This window comes from Mus pahari, chromosome 2 (assembly GCF_900095145.1).
Source record: "Mus pahari chromosome 2, PAHARI_EIJ_v1.1, whole genome shotgun sequence".
In the NCBI taxonomy this organism is placed as follows: Eukaryota; Metazoa; Chordata; class Mammalia; order Rodentia; family Muridae; genus Mus; species Mus pahari.
The window spans coordinates 105081227-105096792 of NC_034591.1; the positions used below are offsets into that span (position 1 = coordinate 105081227).

The 15566-nt window shown below is 45.7% G+C and overlaps 1 protein-coding gene across 1 annotated transcript in view; it reads left to right on the forward strand.

The window, feature by feature from the left end:
* The window catches only part of Rpn1 (ribophorin I), a 22829-nt gene extending 9471 nt beyond the window's left edge, over nucleotides 1–13358 (forward strand). Inside the window, exons 4-10 of the mRNA XM_021188577.2 lie at nucleotides 2417–2626; nucleotides 4499–4691; nucleotides 8505–8604; nucleotides 10033–10171; nucleotides 10251–10370; nucleotides 11384–11629; nucleotides 12765–13358. Coding sequence (XP_021044236.1) covers nucleotides 2417–2626; nucleotides 4499–4691; nucleotides 8505–8604; nucleotides 10033–10171; nucleotides 10251–10370; nucleotides 11384–11629; nucleotides 12765–12947 — 1191 coding nt within the window. The 3' untranslated portion in view covers nucleotides 12948–13358. The remainder of the gene's footprint in view (nucleotides 1–2416; nucleotides 2627–4498; nucleotides 4692–8504; nucleotides 8605–10032; nucleotides 10172–10250; nucleotides 10371–11383; nucleotides 11630–12764) is intronic.
* The last annotated feature ends 2208 nt before the right edge of the window (nucleotides 13359–15566 follow it).

Genomic DNA, 15566 nt, shown 5'->3' on the forward strand with positions numbered 1-15566 from the left:
GAACTCAGAAATCCGCCTGCCTCTGCCTCCCGAGTGCTGGGATTAAAGGCCTGCGCCACCAGGCCCGGTGGATTTCAACATTTTTAACCTGGAGACTTTCTCGTGTCTGAAATTAGGATGTTTGTCCAGTAATAAAATATAGAATCTTTAAAAAAAAAAAAAATCAAAGCATGAACAAGCCCCGCCCCCTTATTACTATGCCTTGAAAATATGCCAGTCCTTCCTCTGTCCATAAACAGGAGGAGTTACAGCTCTGAGTTCCCATTCCTAGCTCAGACACAAAACATTTTAAGCTGGGAATGATGACAATTGCTTGTAAAAACCATCACTCGGGCAGATACACCCGGGTTGTTTGAGGTCAGCCAGCCTACGTGTTTCCTATTCCAAAAATAGAAAAAAAGCCACGAGCATTTAAAAAATATAAATAAATTCATACGTGAGCATGTGTGGGCATGTACATTTTGAGTGTGAGTTTGCTCACATGTTTGTGCATTTGGGCTTGAACCCAGGGTCTTAGGCATACTAAGGCTGGGCTCTCTCAGTGAGCTGCACCTGATTCCAGCAGTATAAAGCTACCCTGCTCACAGTACTGGTACTCCATGGTGTTAAATAGGGTTCTGAATTGAATCTCAAAGATGTGGCTATAGAGTGAGAGAATAAGAGAGTTTGTAAGCAACAAAATGCCTGTTTACCCATTTCATGGGATTCAGAAAGAAAGGTACTTAACTTTTTTTAACTTTCTTTTTTTCTTAACTTTTTTTTTTAATATTTATTTATTTATTTATTTATTTATTTATTTATTTATTTACTATATGTAAGTACACTGTAGCTGTCTTCAGATACTCCAGAACAGGGCATCAGATTTTGTTACGGATGTTTGTGAGCCACCATGTGGTTACTGGGATTTGAACTCAGGACCTTTGGAAGAGCAGTCGGCACTCTTAACCACTGAACCATCTCACCAGCCCTCTTAACTTTTTTTTAATTAACTTTTAATTTTGTAATATTGTCTTTCTGTAGTTATAGGCACATTCATAAAAGAGCATTGGGTTACTCAGAGAGACCAGAGAAACAGCAACCCACTCCCCATTGAATGGCGGGCCATTGACCTACTTATATTCCCAACCCCAGAGAGATTTTTAAACTTTTATTTAATGCATGTGTGTGTGTGTGTGTGTGTGTGTATGTGTGTGTGTTTATGTATGATGTATGTTGGTGTGAGAGCCATAGCACATGCCTGGAGACCAGAGGACAACTCCTGAGAGTCAGTTCTCTTCCACCATGAAAGATTAGATGCAGCAGCAAGTGCCCTGACTTGCTGAGCCATCTTGCTATTCCTACTAGAGATGAAGCAAGACAAAACTAACCCATGGGATAGTGGGCAGAGAACTTGAGGAATTACTGAAAATATAGATGTGGATTCTGTTGAATGTTACTGGGAGACAATATACATAAATTATACAGACATTTGGAGGGTGGATTTCTTGTTTATCATCTAGAGCAAAGGCTATGGAGACTGCTGAACCTCTACCCATTTTTTATTTATTTTGTTTTTTAGGTTTTTTTTAGACAGTTTCTCTGGGTGTCCTGGAATTCCTTCTGTAGAATAGGCTGGCCTCAGATTCAGAGATCTGCCTGCCTCTGCCTCCAAGTGCTGGGATTAAAAGTGTGTGTGTCCCACCTGGCATGGGGAGATGGCTCAGTAGTTAAGGGCACTGGCTGCTCTTCCAGAGTGTCTGGGTTCAGTTCCCAGGACCCAGCTCACAACTGTCTGTAACCCTAGATCTAGAGGATCTGGCACCTCACACAGCCATACATGCCGGCAAAACATAATGCACAGAAAAACGAAGCATATGTGTGTCACCCACACCAGCCACTTATTTACGTATTTATTTATCTTTGTGGGACAGGGTCTCTGTTTCCTAGGCTGGCCCTGAACTCATGGTGATCCTTGTGCCTCAGGCCTGTTGTGTACTGGGATTGTAGGCAAAAATGACAAAAAATGGGAGTGGTTGGTGCAGGCCTATAATGCTAGCATTCATCAGTCAGTGTCAGGAAGGTGACAAGTTTGAGAGCAAACAAGAAAAAAAAAAAGTGGTTAAGAGGATGTGCTACTACTCTTCAAGAGGACCTGAGCCCATTCCCAGAACCCATATCTGATTGCTCACAAGCTCCTGTAATGCAGATCTAGGAGGGCCAGGACTTTCTTCTGGCCTTTGAGGGTGCCCACACACATACGGCACACATGCAGATGCATGCACACATAGAAAAACTAAGTCCAGAAAAGACACGCCGTGTGCTGATGCTTGGTGACCATTGTGTGATGGTTCACAGGCTCACGCTAGGAGTTTGTTTTAAGCTAGTGTGGGCTTCTCTGTTGCTAAAGCGATGAACTGCTTGTTTCCTTCCCATCTAGGACACTTTCAAAGTACATTACGAGAACAATAGCCCTTTCCTGACCATCACCAGTATGACCCGGGTCATCGAGGTTTCTCACTGGGGCAATATTGCCGTGGAAGAGAACGTGGACTTGAAGCACACGGGCGCAGTGCTGAAGGGGCCTTTCTCCCGCTATGATTACCAGAGGCAGCCTGACAGTGGAATCTCCTCCATTCGTTCTTTTAAGGTATGAGTGGCCACCTTGTTCACTGTGGGAGCTGTGACTGTCCGTATGTCCTTTCTTTCCCTTTTTAGTTTGGGGGATTAACTAACAGTGATGTTGAATATCACTGCTGCTCAGAAGGTCTCTAAGGAGAAAAGCTTTTGTGTTCTGTGAATAGCCTAGTATTTATATAAATAGTGCTTTTCTCTCTCCCCTCTGTAGCAGGGTTAGTCTGGAACGCCCTGGGTTACTTAGACTGGCACTGAACTCAGGGCACTCCTGCCTTGGCTTCTAAGTGTTGGGATTACAGACATGTGGCTGGCCCCATAACAGTGGTTCTCAACTTCCTAATACTGTGTGCGATCTTGTAATACAGTTCCTCATGTAGTGGTGACCCCTCAACCATAAAATCAGTTTTACTACTATTAAAAATTATACAATCTATGTTTTCAAATGATCTTAGGTAATTCCCGTGAAAGGGTTGTTTGACCCCCAAATGGGTTAAGACCCACAGGTTAAGAACCTGACCTAGACTGTTTTTTTTTGTTTGGTTTTTAGACAATTTCAGTAAAGAAAAAAATTATATTCATGGTCTAAACTCTAAAATCATCACCTAAACATTTCCTTGTTGTTTTAAAGATTTATTCTGTGTGTGCAAGTGTCTTATGTGAGTGTATGTGACTTACCTGAAGAGGCCAGACAACTGTTGGATCCCTTGAAGCTGGAGTTACAGGCATTTGGGAACTCCCTGACATGGGTGCTAGGGTCCGAAATCTGGTCCTCATGATTGAGCAGCAAGTGCTTGTAACGGCTCAGTCATCTTTCCATCCCTGCTGTTTGCTTTTTAAGATGGGGTGGTGTGTAACCAGGCTGACCACTAACTTAGTATGTATCAGAGGGGGGCTCGAGCCCTGTGGTGCTACCTCTCAACTGCAGGGGTGCACTACCATGGTGCAGGCTCTTTTATTTTTATTTTTTTTAAATGAAGCAGAGTTGAGGTTTATTAAAAGACTTTAAAACTTACACTTATTAACTTACTGTTGTGTGCTTATGTGTGATGTGTTTGTAATACAGATATTAATTATGAGGGCTAAGAGAATGAAACAACCTTTCATACGGAAAGACACAACTGAGAAGTGTAGGTATGATTTTCTCTCAGAATCATCCACACCATTAAACAGATTAACAGATTAAATGTGCCTTTGTCGCCGGGCATGCCTTTAATCCCAGCACTCGGGAGGCAGAGGCAGGCGGATTTCTGAGTTCGAGGCCAGCCTGGTCTACAGGACAGCCAGGGCTATACAGAGAAACCCTGTCTCAAAAAACCAAAAAAAAAAAAAAAAAAAAAAGGTGCCTTTGTCTTATAAGTGAAATCTTTTTTTGTTTTGTTTTTTTTTTGTTTTCGAGACAGGGTTTCTCTGTATAGCTCTGGCTGTCCTGGAACTCACTCTGTAGACCAGGCTGGCATCGAACTCAGAAATCCGCCTGCCTCTGCCTCCTGAGTGCTGGGATTAAAGGCGTGCGCCACCACGCCCGGCATAAGTGAAATCTCATAGATATTTTTTTATATTTACATATTTCTGAAATGTTCACTATAAACAAGTGTTTGTCAGTATGCTTGGATATGTAAGTTTATTAGATGAAGACCTTTGTAACTCAACCAATAGGGATTTGATATGTTCCCTTTTTATAAAACTTCACTATTAACAAGGGGATTTGCAAATATCTCGTTTGCTGTTGAGAAGATTTATATACTTCTCATCCTTGATTAAGAAATAGATGTGCTATCTAGATCTTCTGGAACCTTGGGGAAAGGTTACAGTCCGAGGTCTGATGCAGGCTGTATTTCTGAGGAGGTTTCTGGAGTTTCTGGAAGGCATTTCCCCTCTCTTGCAGACCATCCTTCCTGCTGCCGCCCAGGATGTCTACTACCGGGATGAGATTGGTAATGTTTCCACCAGCCACCTCCTTATTTTGGATGACTCTGTGGAAATGGAAATCCGGCCTCGATTTCCTCTCTTTGGAGGGTGGAAGACACACTACATCGTTGGTTATAACCTCCCAAGCTATGAATACCTCTATAATCTGGGTGAGCGTTGCACATAGTAAGAATAGGATTGCAAAGGGCTAACTTTTTAACTTTGCCAGTGCTTGTATGTAAGGAGAGTATTCTCTTGTTATTCTTAGAAGGGTGAGATACCAGTGCTTTTGTGAGCTGGAGGAAATTACAGTTGTGAATGCAATGCCTGTACATGCTCTCAGTTCAGATTTATACTGTCTGCTGCTGAGCAGAGCTATTTATATTTTTAAGGTAGTTTTTGAACCCTGTTATTTTATATGTGTTTATTTGCAGGTGTGTACATGCCTTAGCGCATTTGTGGATGTCAGAGGACACTTTAATGGGGTTAGTTCCCTCCTGCATTTTAGGTGTGAGACTCAGCTTGCCAGCACTGATGACAAGCACCCTCACTGCTCTTCAACCACCTTTATTTTTTTGTGTATTGTTGGAGACTGAATCTAGAGGCCTCACATACCCAAGTAAATGTCACTAAGGCATGCCCAGCTCTTAGAGATCATTATTTTAAAAAAAAAAAAAAAAAAAAAAGCCCAGAAATAAGGGAAATAAAGAAATGTTTTCATGCCAGGCTTGGTATCACATGCCTACCTTTAATTCTAGTGCTTGGGAGGCAGAGGAAGGTGGGAGCAGGCTGATCTGTTACAGCCAGCCTGGTCTACACTGCTTCTGGGCCAGCCAGTGCTGGTGAGACGCCATCCCTAAAAACAGAGCCCATGATTATAAACATCCTGTCATAGTTTCTTTTTTGTTTTGTTTATTTTTCTAGGCCAGGTTCTTTGTAACTTTGGCTGTCCTTGAGCTGGCTGTGTAGAACAAGCTGTACTCGAACTCACAGAGATCTGACTGACACTGTCTCCTGAGTACTGAGAGGAAAAGCTTGGTGAGGGTGTGGGTGTGTTTAAATCACTGATTATGTAGTTTTAGATACTATTTAAGTTTTACTCTTTTAAAAATACATTTCTTAGCCTCTCAATTTGTAGATTTCTTCCCCATTTCCTTTGCACTGCAGTCTGCTGTCTAGAGTTCTGATTGCTCAGTCAGTACAGTGAACACCGTCTGTCTGTCCTGTTTGCTGAAAATTGACAGCGGCCCCTCATTTGAGTGAGGTTTGGACTGACTGGGGTCTCAGGTGCCCATTCCTTAGGAAGCAGCTGTGTGCTGTCTTCCCTTTGTGATGCTCAGATAAACCTTTGCTCCAATTCTACTGTCTCCTTTCATTTGCTGACTAGAATTGATAAGGATTTGCTTTCCTTGGTTCATGGGCTGCAGCTGTGGTAGGGAAAGTGAGGGTTAGTGTGGGATTCATGATCTGTTACTGACTGTATTCTGTGTCCCTCCATTTCTTCTCTTCCTCTCTCTGCTGGGATCAAGCCCTGGGCAAGGGTACCACTGAGTCATTCTAACTCCAGTCAGTTTCTTTCTTTCTCTCTCTCCCCCCCCTTTGTTTTTTAAAAAAAGATTTATTTATTTTATGTATATGATACACCAGAAGAGGGCATTGGATCCCATTACAGAGGGTTGTGAGCCACCTTGTGGTTGCTGGGAATTGAACTCAGGACCTCTGGAAGAGCAGTCGGTGCTCTGAATCACTGAGCCATCTTTCTAGCCCCCCACCCCTGGCTCCAGTTTCTGAGTCATTTTATAATTAGAAATTGAAACATTTATTTCTTTGCTAGTATTCTATTTGATGTGTATATTCATCTCCCTTTAGTGCTTGAGTACCTCTTTAAATTAAACTCCTGAATTTTTGACATGGCCCTAGTCTCTTTTAGCTTCTTCACTGTCTTATAAAAAGTTGAGCTTGTATAGTTTCTGCTCCAGATCTTATATCAGCTATGTCTCCTGAAAGCCTTGGTTTGCTCTAGTAAAAATTATATTTAAGTCCGTAATATAAGAAACTCGGGTGTTCAGTGATCTGAGCTTGTCATTGGCTATCCCTTTCTGCTGTGGAACTTAATGCACATTTTATCTCTCTGTAAAACAGTAAGCATCTACAGTGCATTTTCTTATATATTTCATGTCTCATTCCACAGGGAAAATCTTGATTCTGAAGAGCACAGGTTATGACAGGATTGTAGGGTTACAGAGTTCTAAAGCCAGTCATTCATTTTCTCTCATAATTTTTTAATTTTTCTTATTGTCTTTCTTATTATGTAGCCTAAATGGACCTAGAACTTTAGATCCTCCTGCCTCAGTTTCTATGTTTATTTTGTATGCGTGCATGTGTATACCTTTGCTGTGGCACTTATTTGAAGGTCACAGATCAGCTTGTGGAGGTCATTATTTCCTTTCATATGGTGAGATTGAACTCAGGCTGTCAGGTTTGGTGGCAGTGTCCTTAACCTGCTGAGCTATCTCTAACCTGCATCTTTACCTTTTCTAATGCAGGTTTCTGGTGTGAACTTGAAGTAGGTTTGTTAGGCCATCCTTTGCAGGGTTCAGTTCTTTGTTACACTAATGTAGCATCCAAGTTTGCCTTCTGAGCTTCCTTGGCCTCTGAGGCTACTGCTTAGTGGCAGAGTGCTTCCCTAACGTGTGAGGTCCTGGTTTCAGTTCCCAGTACTGTTTGGGGATGGTGTGGAAGAAACTGCTCACTTGGCTATTCTACATTCTACAGTTTTTATTCTTTTTCTGAAGGGCTGCTCTCGTAGCCTTGTGAACTTTTCAGGGGCTAGACAGCTAGGATGTGAGGGTTTCTGCAGGCTTTTTCTCTCCTGCTGAGCCAGGGACATAGCATTGGGATTCATCTGCTGACCTCAGCATTCTACCTGTTGTAGCTCTTCTCTCCTTGGTCCTGTCTCTGGCCATGTACCCCTCCCTGCTCTCTATGTACCTCCCCTGCTCTCCATGTACCTCCCCTGCTCTCCATGTGCCTCCCCTGCTCTCCATGTGCCTCCCTTGCTCTCTCCATCACAGACACTGCTCACCTGCAGGTCTTGTGGCTGATGATGTGTTGTGACAACTTTCCCTCTGATGGAGAGGACCAGGCCATGTCTATTGCCCCCTTCCTCTATAACGTCCCAATGACAAAGCAATGTTAGATTCTACCTGGGTGTTATAGAATCTAGGTGAGGGGCTACTGGCAGGTGTATGGGTGACCCTAAGGTAGCTACACTGGGAAGTCAGCATGGGTGATGGCTTCTCATAGCTATAAATATAGATCCCCTTTTCCCTAATTTTCCTCGGAAAACTATTCTAGTCCCTCCCTGGGAGGCCCTGAGGCTGCTTTCTACATTAGGGCATAATATTATATAAGTGTCTGAGAGGTGTGGATGCTCAAGTGAGGGTCTCATCACCCTCCTCCTCCTGTGAGGTAATGTATGACCTCTACAAACCCAGCTGTGATGGGGATCTTTAGCAAATAAGCACAGCTGAACTGAACTGAACTGAAGAGAATGCAAGGTGCTGTTTTAATGGGCCTGGGATTTTGATACTGTGTTTATTTTTTCTGCCTTCTGCGGAGATTAGAAGAGAGCCAAAAAGCCTGGGCTGCGACCACTAGATCTCACCTTACTGGCTCTTGCCCACAAACTCTTTTTTGTTTGTTTGTTTGTTTTTGTTTTGTTTTTCAAGACAGGGTTTCTCTGTGTAGCCCTGGCTGTCCTGGAACTAACTCTGTAGACCAGGCTGGCCTCTAACTCAGAAATTTGCCTGCCTCTGCCTCCTGAGTGCTGGGATTAAAGGCGTGCGCCACCACGCCCGGCCGCCCACGAACTCTTTATAACATCTCTCCCTTTGTGTAAGAGGAGAAAGTTCATATCTTAAAATTTCCTATCTGCCATCTTGGGTTTTTTGCTCACCCCATTGCTTTGTTGATGATTTCAGGTGACCAGTATGCACTGAAGATGCGGTTTGTAGACCACGTGTTTGATGAGCAAGTGATAGATTCTCTGACAGTAAAGATCATCTTGCCTGAGGGAGCCAAGTAAGTCAGTGTTCCTTTCCTCTATATGCCATTTCTTTGACAGTATCATCCTGGTGCCTCACGGGGACCTGTGTTCTAGGGGTATAGTGTAGGTGCTCATTAAATAGCTTTGACTGCCGAACCCTTTCTATGGAACCTTTTAACTAATGCTAGGAAAGAAAAGTTAGAGGGTACAAGATTTACTTGGAAAACTTTCCAAACACATAGTCTTCATATGCCTGGAGCAGAAGTCAGAGTTGTCTCAGTAAGACAGAGTAATGGCTTGGGTCTAATGTCAGGGAAGGATGTAAAGATGAGCCCAGAGGATCTCAAGTTGGAATCCAGCCTGGGCTACAGAGTCCCAGGCCAATCTGGACTACATTTAGCAAGTGCTTGTCTTTAAAAAAAATAAGCCGGGCAGAGGTGATGTATGCCTTTAATCCCAGCACTTGGGAGGCAGAGACAGGCAGATTTCTGAGTTTGAGGTCAGCCTGGTCGACAGAATGAGTTCCAGGACAGCCAGGGCTACACAGAGACACCCTGTCTCAAAAAACCATAAACAAACAAACAAACCTTTGTGCTGTGTTAACAGTGAGTGAGTGGTTCAGCTGTGGCTCCATACTTTGCTATCTCAGAGTCTTTTGTAACAAACAGGAGTAATCCTTTTCAATCAGTTTGGGTGAGATGTTTGATAGAGTGAGAGTTTAACTTAAAGAGCTAGGCTTTGGGAATGAAGGAACGAAGGCAAAGACTGGAGCTGTGTATGTACTTCAGTGATAGAGTGCCTACTAGACTTTTCATGAGGCACTGGGTTCAAGCCCCAGGACTGCTGGTATGTGTGCTCAGAGGAGAACCACTGACTTGGGGAAGGAGCCAGGGGCATCTGGAGGAATCCATTTGGTAGGAGCAGATGGACACTTAAAGGGCTCCTGTCCTTAGTTCGAGCTGCTAATACTTTTATGTCACTTTATCTAGATTCTGGTCTCTGTCGGTTCATATAACTACTCTGATTAGCAGGATGACATATGCTTTGACTGTTCATGGGAGGAGTTGTTCCTTCAAGTTAAACTACTGTCATGCTATTCTCATGGGGACTTTAAGCCTGGCCAGCAAGTATTATATGTGCCCTAGCCCTGAAAGAGACTGTGATTGTGTAAGGAAAGAGCATTCCGAATAACTCCCAAGGCATTCTTTAGGTCTGGGAGAGTCCTTGGTGGACTGTACTGGGCAGTTGTACACTCTCCTTGCGAGCACTGGAGGGAGATGTCAATCTAGTCTTGTGCTGATAGTGAATCAGCCCAGGAGGAAAGGGCTGCCAGATGCCGGCAGTAGGCAGGGTGAAGTATATGAACTTAGCCTCTGATGCCCCTTAGTCTTGGAATTCTGCAGCCCACACATCATGTGTTGGTGTGGTTGTTGAGGCTGTAACTATGTTTGTGTGTGACCCAGGAACATCCAGGTAGAAAGTCCCTATGATATCAGCCGTGCCCCAGATGAGCTGCATTACACCTACCTAGACACGTTCGGCCGCCCGGTGATCGTGGCTTACAAGAAGAATCTAGTCGAGCAACACATTCAGGACATAGTGGTGAGTGACTCTGCTGTTAGTTGTTGGCAGGATGTGAGCTGGTCTTCTCTGACACCTTTTTCTGTCCTGGCTCACACAGGTGCACTACACGTTCAACAAGGTTCTCATGCTGCAGGAGCCTCTGCTGGTCGTGGCCGCCTTCTACATCCTGTTCTTCACCGTCATCATCTACGTCCGTCTGGACTTTTCCATCACCAAGGTACTCTGCTCTCTTCCCCTGTGTCAGGTGTCCTAGTGCCCTCGTGATGTGTCACACACATCTCCACTGTAAGGTACACAGGACCTTGTACCTCTGAGAATCTGACCACCAGCACACCATGTTAAGTCTCTGCTTCCTGCCTTGTTTTGGTTGTAGAAGCCACCTGAACACTAGGTGAGGTCAGAACATGGTTGAGTGACTGGTGGTGGTGGTTCTGCTGTTTTGCTCATCACTCTTCTGAACATGGAGGTGGGGTGCCCTCTTGGCCATGTCAGCAATAGCTTCTTGTCCCTTCCCTTGCGGGAGCTCCTTGTGAAAAGATGACATCAGAGTTCAGAGTCCACTGACATAGGGTATCCACCACCTTCTTTCTTCCCTTGGAGTTCTGCTTGCTGACTGAAGGCCACCTTCCCTGGGGCTGCGGGGCACAGAAGTTGTCTTCAGGTCGTCTCTTTCCTTTCCTTCACCTCCATTCTTTCTCACTCTTAGCAATAGTACTGTTTGACAAGGGAACCTAAAGCCTTGTTCTGGGCACCAGAAGCATCCTATTCACGTAACGTCCTAAGGGTTTATTATGTAGAAGTGACTTGTGTCCACCAGACCTAAGCCAGCCTTGCCAGAGGACGAACATTGAGAGGATCAGTGCAGGGTGGGGCCTCTAAGGAATGTTAATGGCAGGAAGAGTCCATGATGTTTCCTGAAGTCCTTGAAAACCTTAGAAGGAGTGATGCAAGATGGCCTCCCTGAAGTCTTCCATGACGGGAAGCTCAGCTCTCCTGCCAGTTTCATGCCATTAGTCTACCATTCTTGTCCTGGTCACATCCGTGTGTCCAGGGAACTGGAAAGTGAGGCCTTGCCCAGTCTTTGTTGTTGAGCCTAGTCCCCACTAAGTGTCAGGAGGGGTTGACTCCTGGTGTTCTGAGGTGACCTCTGCTGGCTGGTGGCAGTAGGCATCCTCTGGCAGGTAGGTCAGAGTGAGCCTGTTGACAGACATGTCGCCCTCTACCTTCCAGGATCCAGCTGCAGAAGCCAGGATGAAAGTGGCCTGTATCACAGAGCAGGTCTTAACCCTGGTCAACAAGAGGCTAGGCCTCTACCGTCACTTTGATGAGACTGTCAATAGATACAAGCAGTCCCGGGATATCTCTACCCTCAACAGTGGCAAGAAGAGCCTAGAGACAGAGCACAAGGCTGTGACCAGTGAGATTGCTGTGCTGCAGTCCAGGCTGAAGACGGAGGGCTCGGACCTGTGTGACAGGGTGAGTGTTAGTGCCGTGAGTCACTTTTCTGTAGAAAAGTACACGCTGCGCTCCAGGAACTATTTCTGGCTGAAAGCAGCATCCACCCGACTCCTTGGGCTAGGCAAGGCTCCAGTGGCTCTTCCGTCCCATATGTGCAGAACCAAAGGCTCATCAAGTGCTGCCGGTGCTCGTGGTGGGACAGAAAGCTTTTGGTATCTGTAGGCTGGCTTGGAAAAGTTCTGCAGCTCGGTGTCGATGTGACTGGCGGGGCAGTGATTCTCCTCCCAGATGCCAGTCTTCAGCTCTAGGTGCCATGCCTCTAACCCCAGCACGCTGGAAGTGTGTATATGTATAGGAGTGTGTATTTACAGATGACATCCACCCAGGACACATAATATCCTGGCCAAAGGGTAAGACCTTGTCTTTAAAAAGAAAACAAAAATGCATCCAGACATAAATCCTAGGCTCTGATCTAGACTCTCAATGTGAGCAGATTACCTAATTTCTCTGCTTCCCTTTTCTTATGGATAATGGTGGGCCAGTAGTCAGTACCTGAGAGGTGGATCATGTCAGCGTTTAGCGTCCTGACAGTCATGTGCTACGCGAGCTAGTTATCAGTAAAGGAAAGTGCTCCTCACAGTTGTTAGGCTCCCTGTTATCTTCTCCACCCCCACCTTGAGTCTCATACGGGCCTTTTAGTTCCTTTATAACGCCCACCATGGAACAATTGTTCATGTGCCTGGAGGGTTTATGTGTCGGCTCTTTGAGGGCGGAAGGAACACTTCATCCTTTACTGCTTTCTGGAGCCTGGCACTTGGGGCAGCAGAAGTGGTCTGGTTCTAACAGATGTCTGGCCCCAGTAGAGAGAAGGGACACTCATGGAGCCCGCTGTGCCCAGGCACGATGCTTGGGTTCTGTGGCTTTATCTTGCTTGCTCGTCATTTGAAAAGAACACGACATGCAAATGATGAGGCTACTGTTTGGACCTGGGTTGTTTTCCTACTTGCCAGCCCTCTGCCATAGGCACTACTTTTGCTGAGTTTTTGAATCTTCTTGTGTCACTCTGGATATATAGGCCTGGGGGGGGCAGTGGGGCTGTTTAGTGGGGTGAGAGGACGGCTCCCAAACCCTGTCCTGTTCTTATCTCTGCCAGGTGAGTGAGATGCAGAAGCTGGACGCGCAGGTCAAGGAGCTGGTACTGAAGTCAGCAGTAGAAGCAGAGCGGCTGGTGGCTGGCAAGCTCAAGAAGGAGACGTACCTCGAGAATGAAAGGCTCGGCTCAGGGAAACGCCAGGAGCTGGTCACCAAGATCGACCACATCCTGGACGCCCTGTAGCTCCTGACTCCAGAACAGGCCCAGGCTGCCTATACTTCCAGATGGCAATGGATAGGTAGAAAGAGGAGGTTGTGATTAGCCTAAGGCCTCAAGAAAACGCCGAGGCCCATCCATGGCAGTGTGAGAAGCTTGTCCCTTACTTCTGAATGGTTCCCTTTTTTTTAAAAAAAAAAAAAAAAAAAAAAAACCTAGACAAAAATCCTGTTTAAAAGACAAACTTGGTTGTGTTTTGCGCAAAGGCATTTCAGAAGTTGATTTGTGTTCTGTTTTGATAGCTGGGAATTTTTTCTGTCTTCAAGTCCTATTTTATGGTCTTCTGATTCCTAATGTTTGGGTCTTTTGTGAGCGAATGCATGGTTTTTTAAAAGTGTGTATGACCAAATGAAAATAAAGGAGGGACTGTGAACATTTGCTTTTGCTGTGCTGAAAAATCTCTCGTGTAATTCTGAAGTTTGGGGAAATACTTTTATCATGATGGGTTTTCTTGTAGTGTGTGCACGGCTAGTGTCAGAACACTGATACAAGTCTCAAGAGGCCCAGTGAGGCCCAGAGGCCACACAACAGGGGTGGAGTGAGCCTTTGTAGTCCTTAAATCTGTGCCACACGTGCTGAGTATTAGAAATGGGCGAGCAGAGATGGTTCGTGGGACAGTGGCAGGCATCATAATCTCCAGCTGGCCACACTCTGTGAAGAAGCCATGGACTGGAGAACACTGGGCTTAGTCTGGATGTGTGCTTGTGGGAGGGGAAGGGAGTTCAGGGCTAAGCCTTAAGAACGGTGCAGGTGACAGGGTGATCAGTGTTCCAGGCAGTGGGCAGTGTGTGTGAAGGGCCTGGTGCTTGAGGACTGTAATAGAGTGGATAATGCAGGTTATGACAGGTCCACAGAGGCACTAGTCCAGAGCAAGATGGCTTCATAGTCTGTAAGGCTCTTGCTTTACGTCAGGGCAGACTGAGCACTGGGCCAGGGCTGTTTGGATTGAAAACAGCCAGAGTTTGGTATGAGAAAGCCAGGAGCATATTGTAATCCAGGTCAAAGATGATACACAGATGTGGGGGATGGCGCCGGGTGGTTGAGAACGTGCTAGGAAGCATCTGCCTGCCTGCTCCTTCAAGTAACATACAAAGGTCAGGAAGCTGTCACCCGACTGAGTCAGGCTCTCGTGCACCTCCTGCACATCATAGGCAACTGTTGTACCGTGACCTGAGCCAGCAGACAGAAGCTCACCTCGTTAACACTAGTAGATGGCTATGGGCTGGCTGGCTGGCTTATGTACAACTTGTACAAGTTGGTGGTGCTGGCTGATGTGTTGGTACCGTCCTTTGAGAACAGAGAACTGTGGGCCAGTTTTGAGAAATGGGTGGACTTGTTTCTGATATCAACCATGAGGCACCTGAGAGCTCCAAATAGGATGTCCACAGACAGCCCAGAACCTGACTGACAAGGAGAGATGTGGTTGGGGATGTCACATGGTTTGTCCAGCACAAAGTTGGTTAGGGAAATGGGATGGAGATGGTGGTGGGTAAGTGTGCCCAGGAAGAATGCAGAAGACACCTAGGGCATTCATGGCAGGGTATGCCCTGCTTCTCAGAAGGCTGAGGGCAGGAGGGTCACTTGAGCAAAGAAATTTGAGATCAGAGCAATGTGGCGAGACCATCGCTCTTTCTTTTTTTAAGAAAGCATTTATTGAATGGAAATCAGTACTTTTTAATATCTGCAAGCCAACGCTGAGCTCACTTTATTCAAGGATGAATAAACAAGGACTAATATACAAAAAAGTATGCTTATTAGAAGAAATATGTCCATCGTGTGATGCTGAGCAGAAGTCATTGAAACAAAATCAAGACCAGAGACTCAACAGCAATAGATCCCCAAGGCAGTGTTAGGTCTCATGAGAATTGGTTACCACTGAGTAGGCAAATGCTTAGCAGGGAGAGGCCAGGACTAGTGTTGGGGAGGCAAAAGAAATGTGCTAAAAGACAGGCAAGAGCTATTATGGAATACTGCAAACACTGCGCAGAGGTCAAGGCAGGAGACCAGCAATGCCTGGGATTTAGGAGTGGGCCAGGCCAGTCTGCTGTTGAGTTGGGTACAGAGATCTGCTGTGACACCTGGAGGACTGAGTGTGGTGGCTGTCGCAGGATTGCCCACTCTCAGCGCTTTGGGAGGGGGGAATGGTGCATAAGGCCTTCAAGGTACGACTTGGCTACTTAATGAGATCCAGTCTCAGGGACAACAAAAAGGAAGGGGAGGGGTGTGTGGTGACTTTAAGGTGGAAGATCAGGAGACCTAGAGTAGTGAAATGAAGTCTTGCCTCTCTGGCCTTACGTAAGACTTTAAGATGGAGCTTAGTTGGTTTACAGTGGGTTAAGGAACTGCCCATACACAGCTATGTGCTCTAGAGCCAATTCTCTTGGGTGCGGAAGGACTGAGGCTCGAGCTGATGTTCTCAAAGTGATGCTCGCTTCGTGAACTGTAGTGTGGGTGCCCAGCTCAGCGCTCGACCCCATAGAAGCCCAGGCCTCTTTTTTTTTTTTTTTTTTTTTTTTCTGTTTGCTGGAGCATTCAGAAACATCCACGCCAAATCTGTTTTTGCGCGTGCTCCAGTCGTCCCCTGGT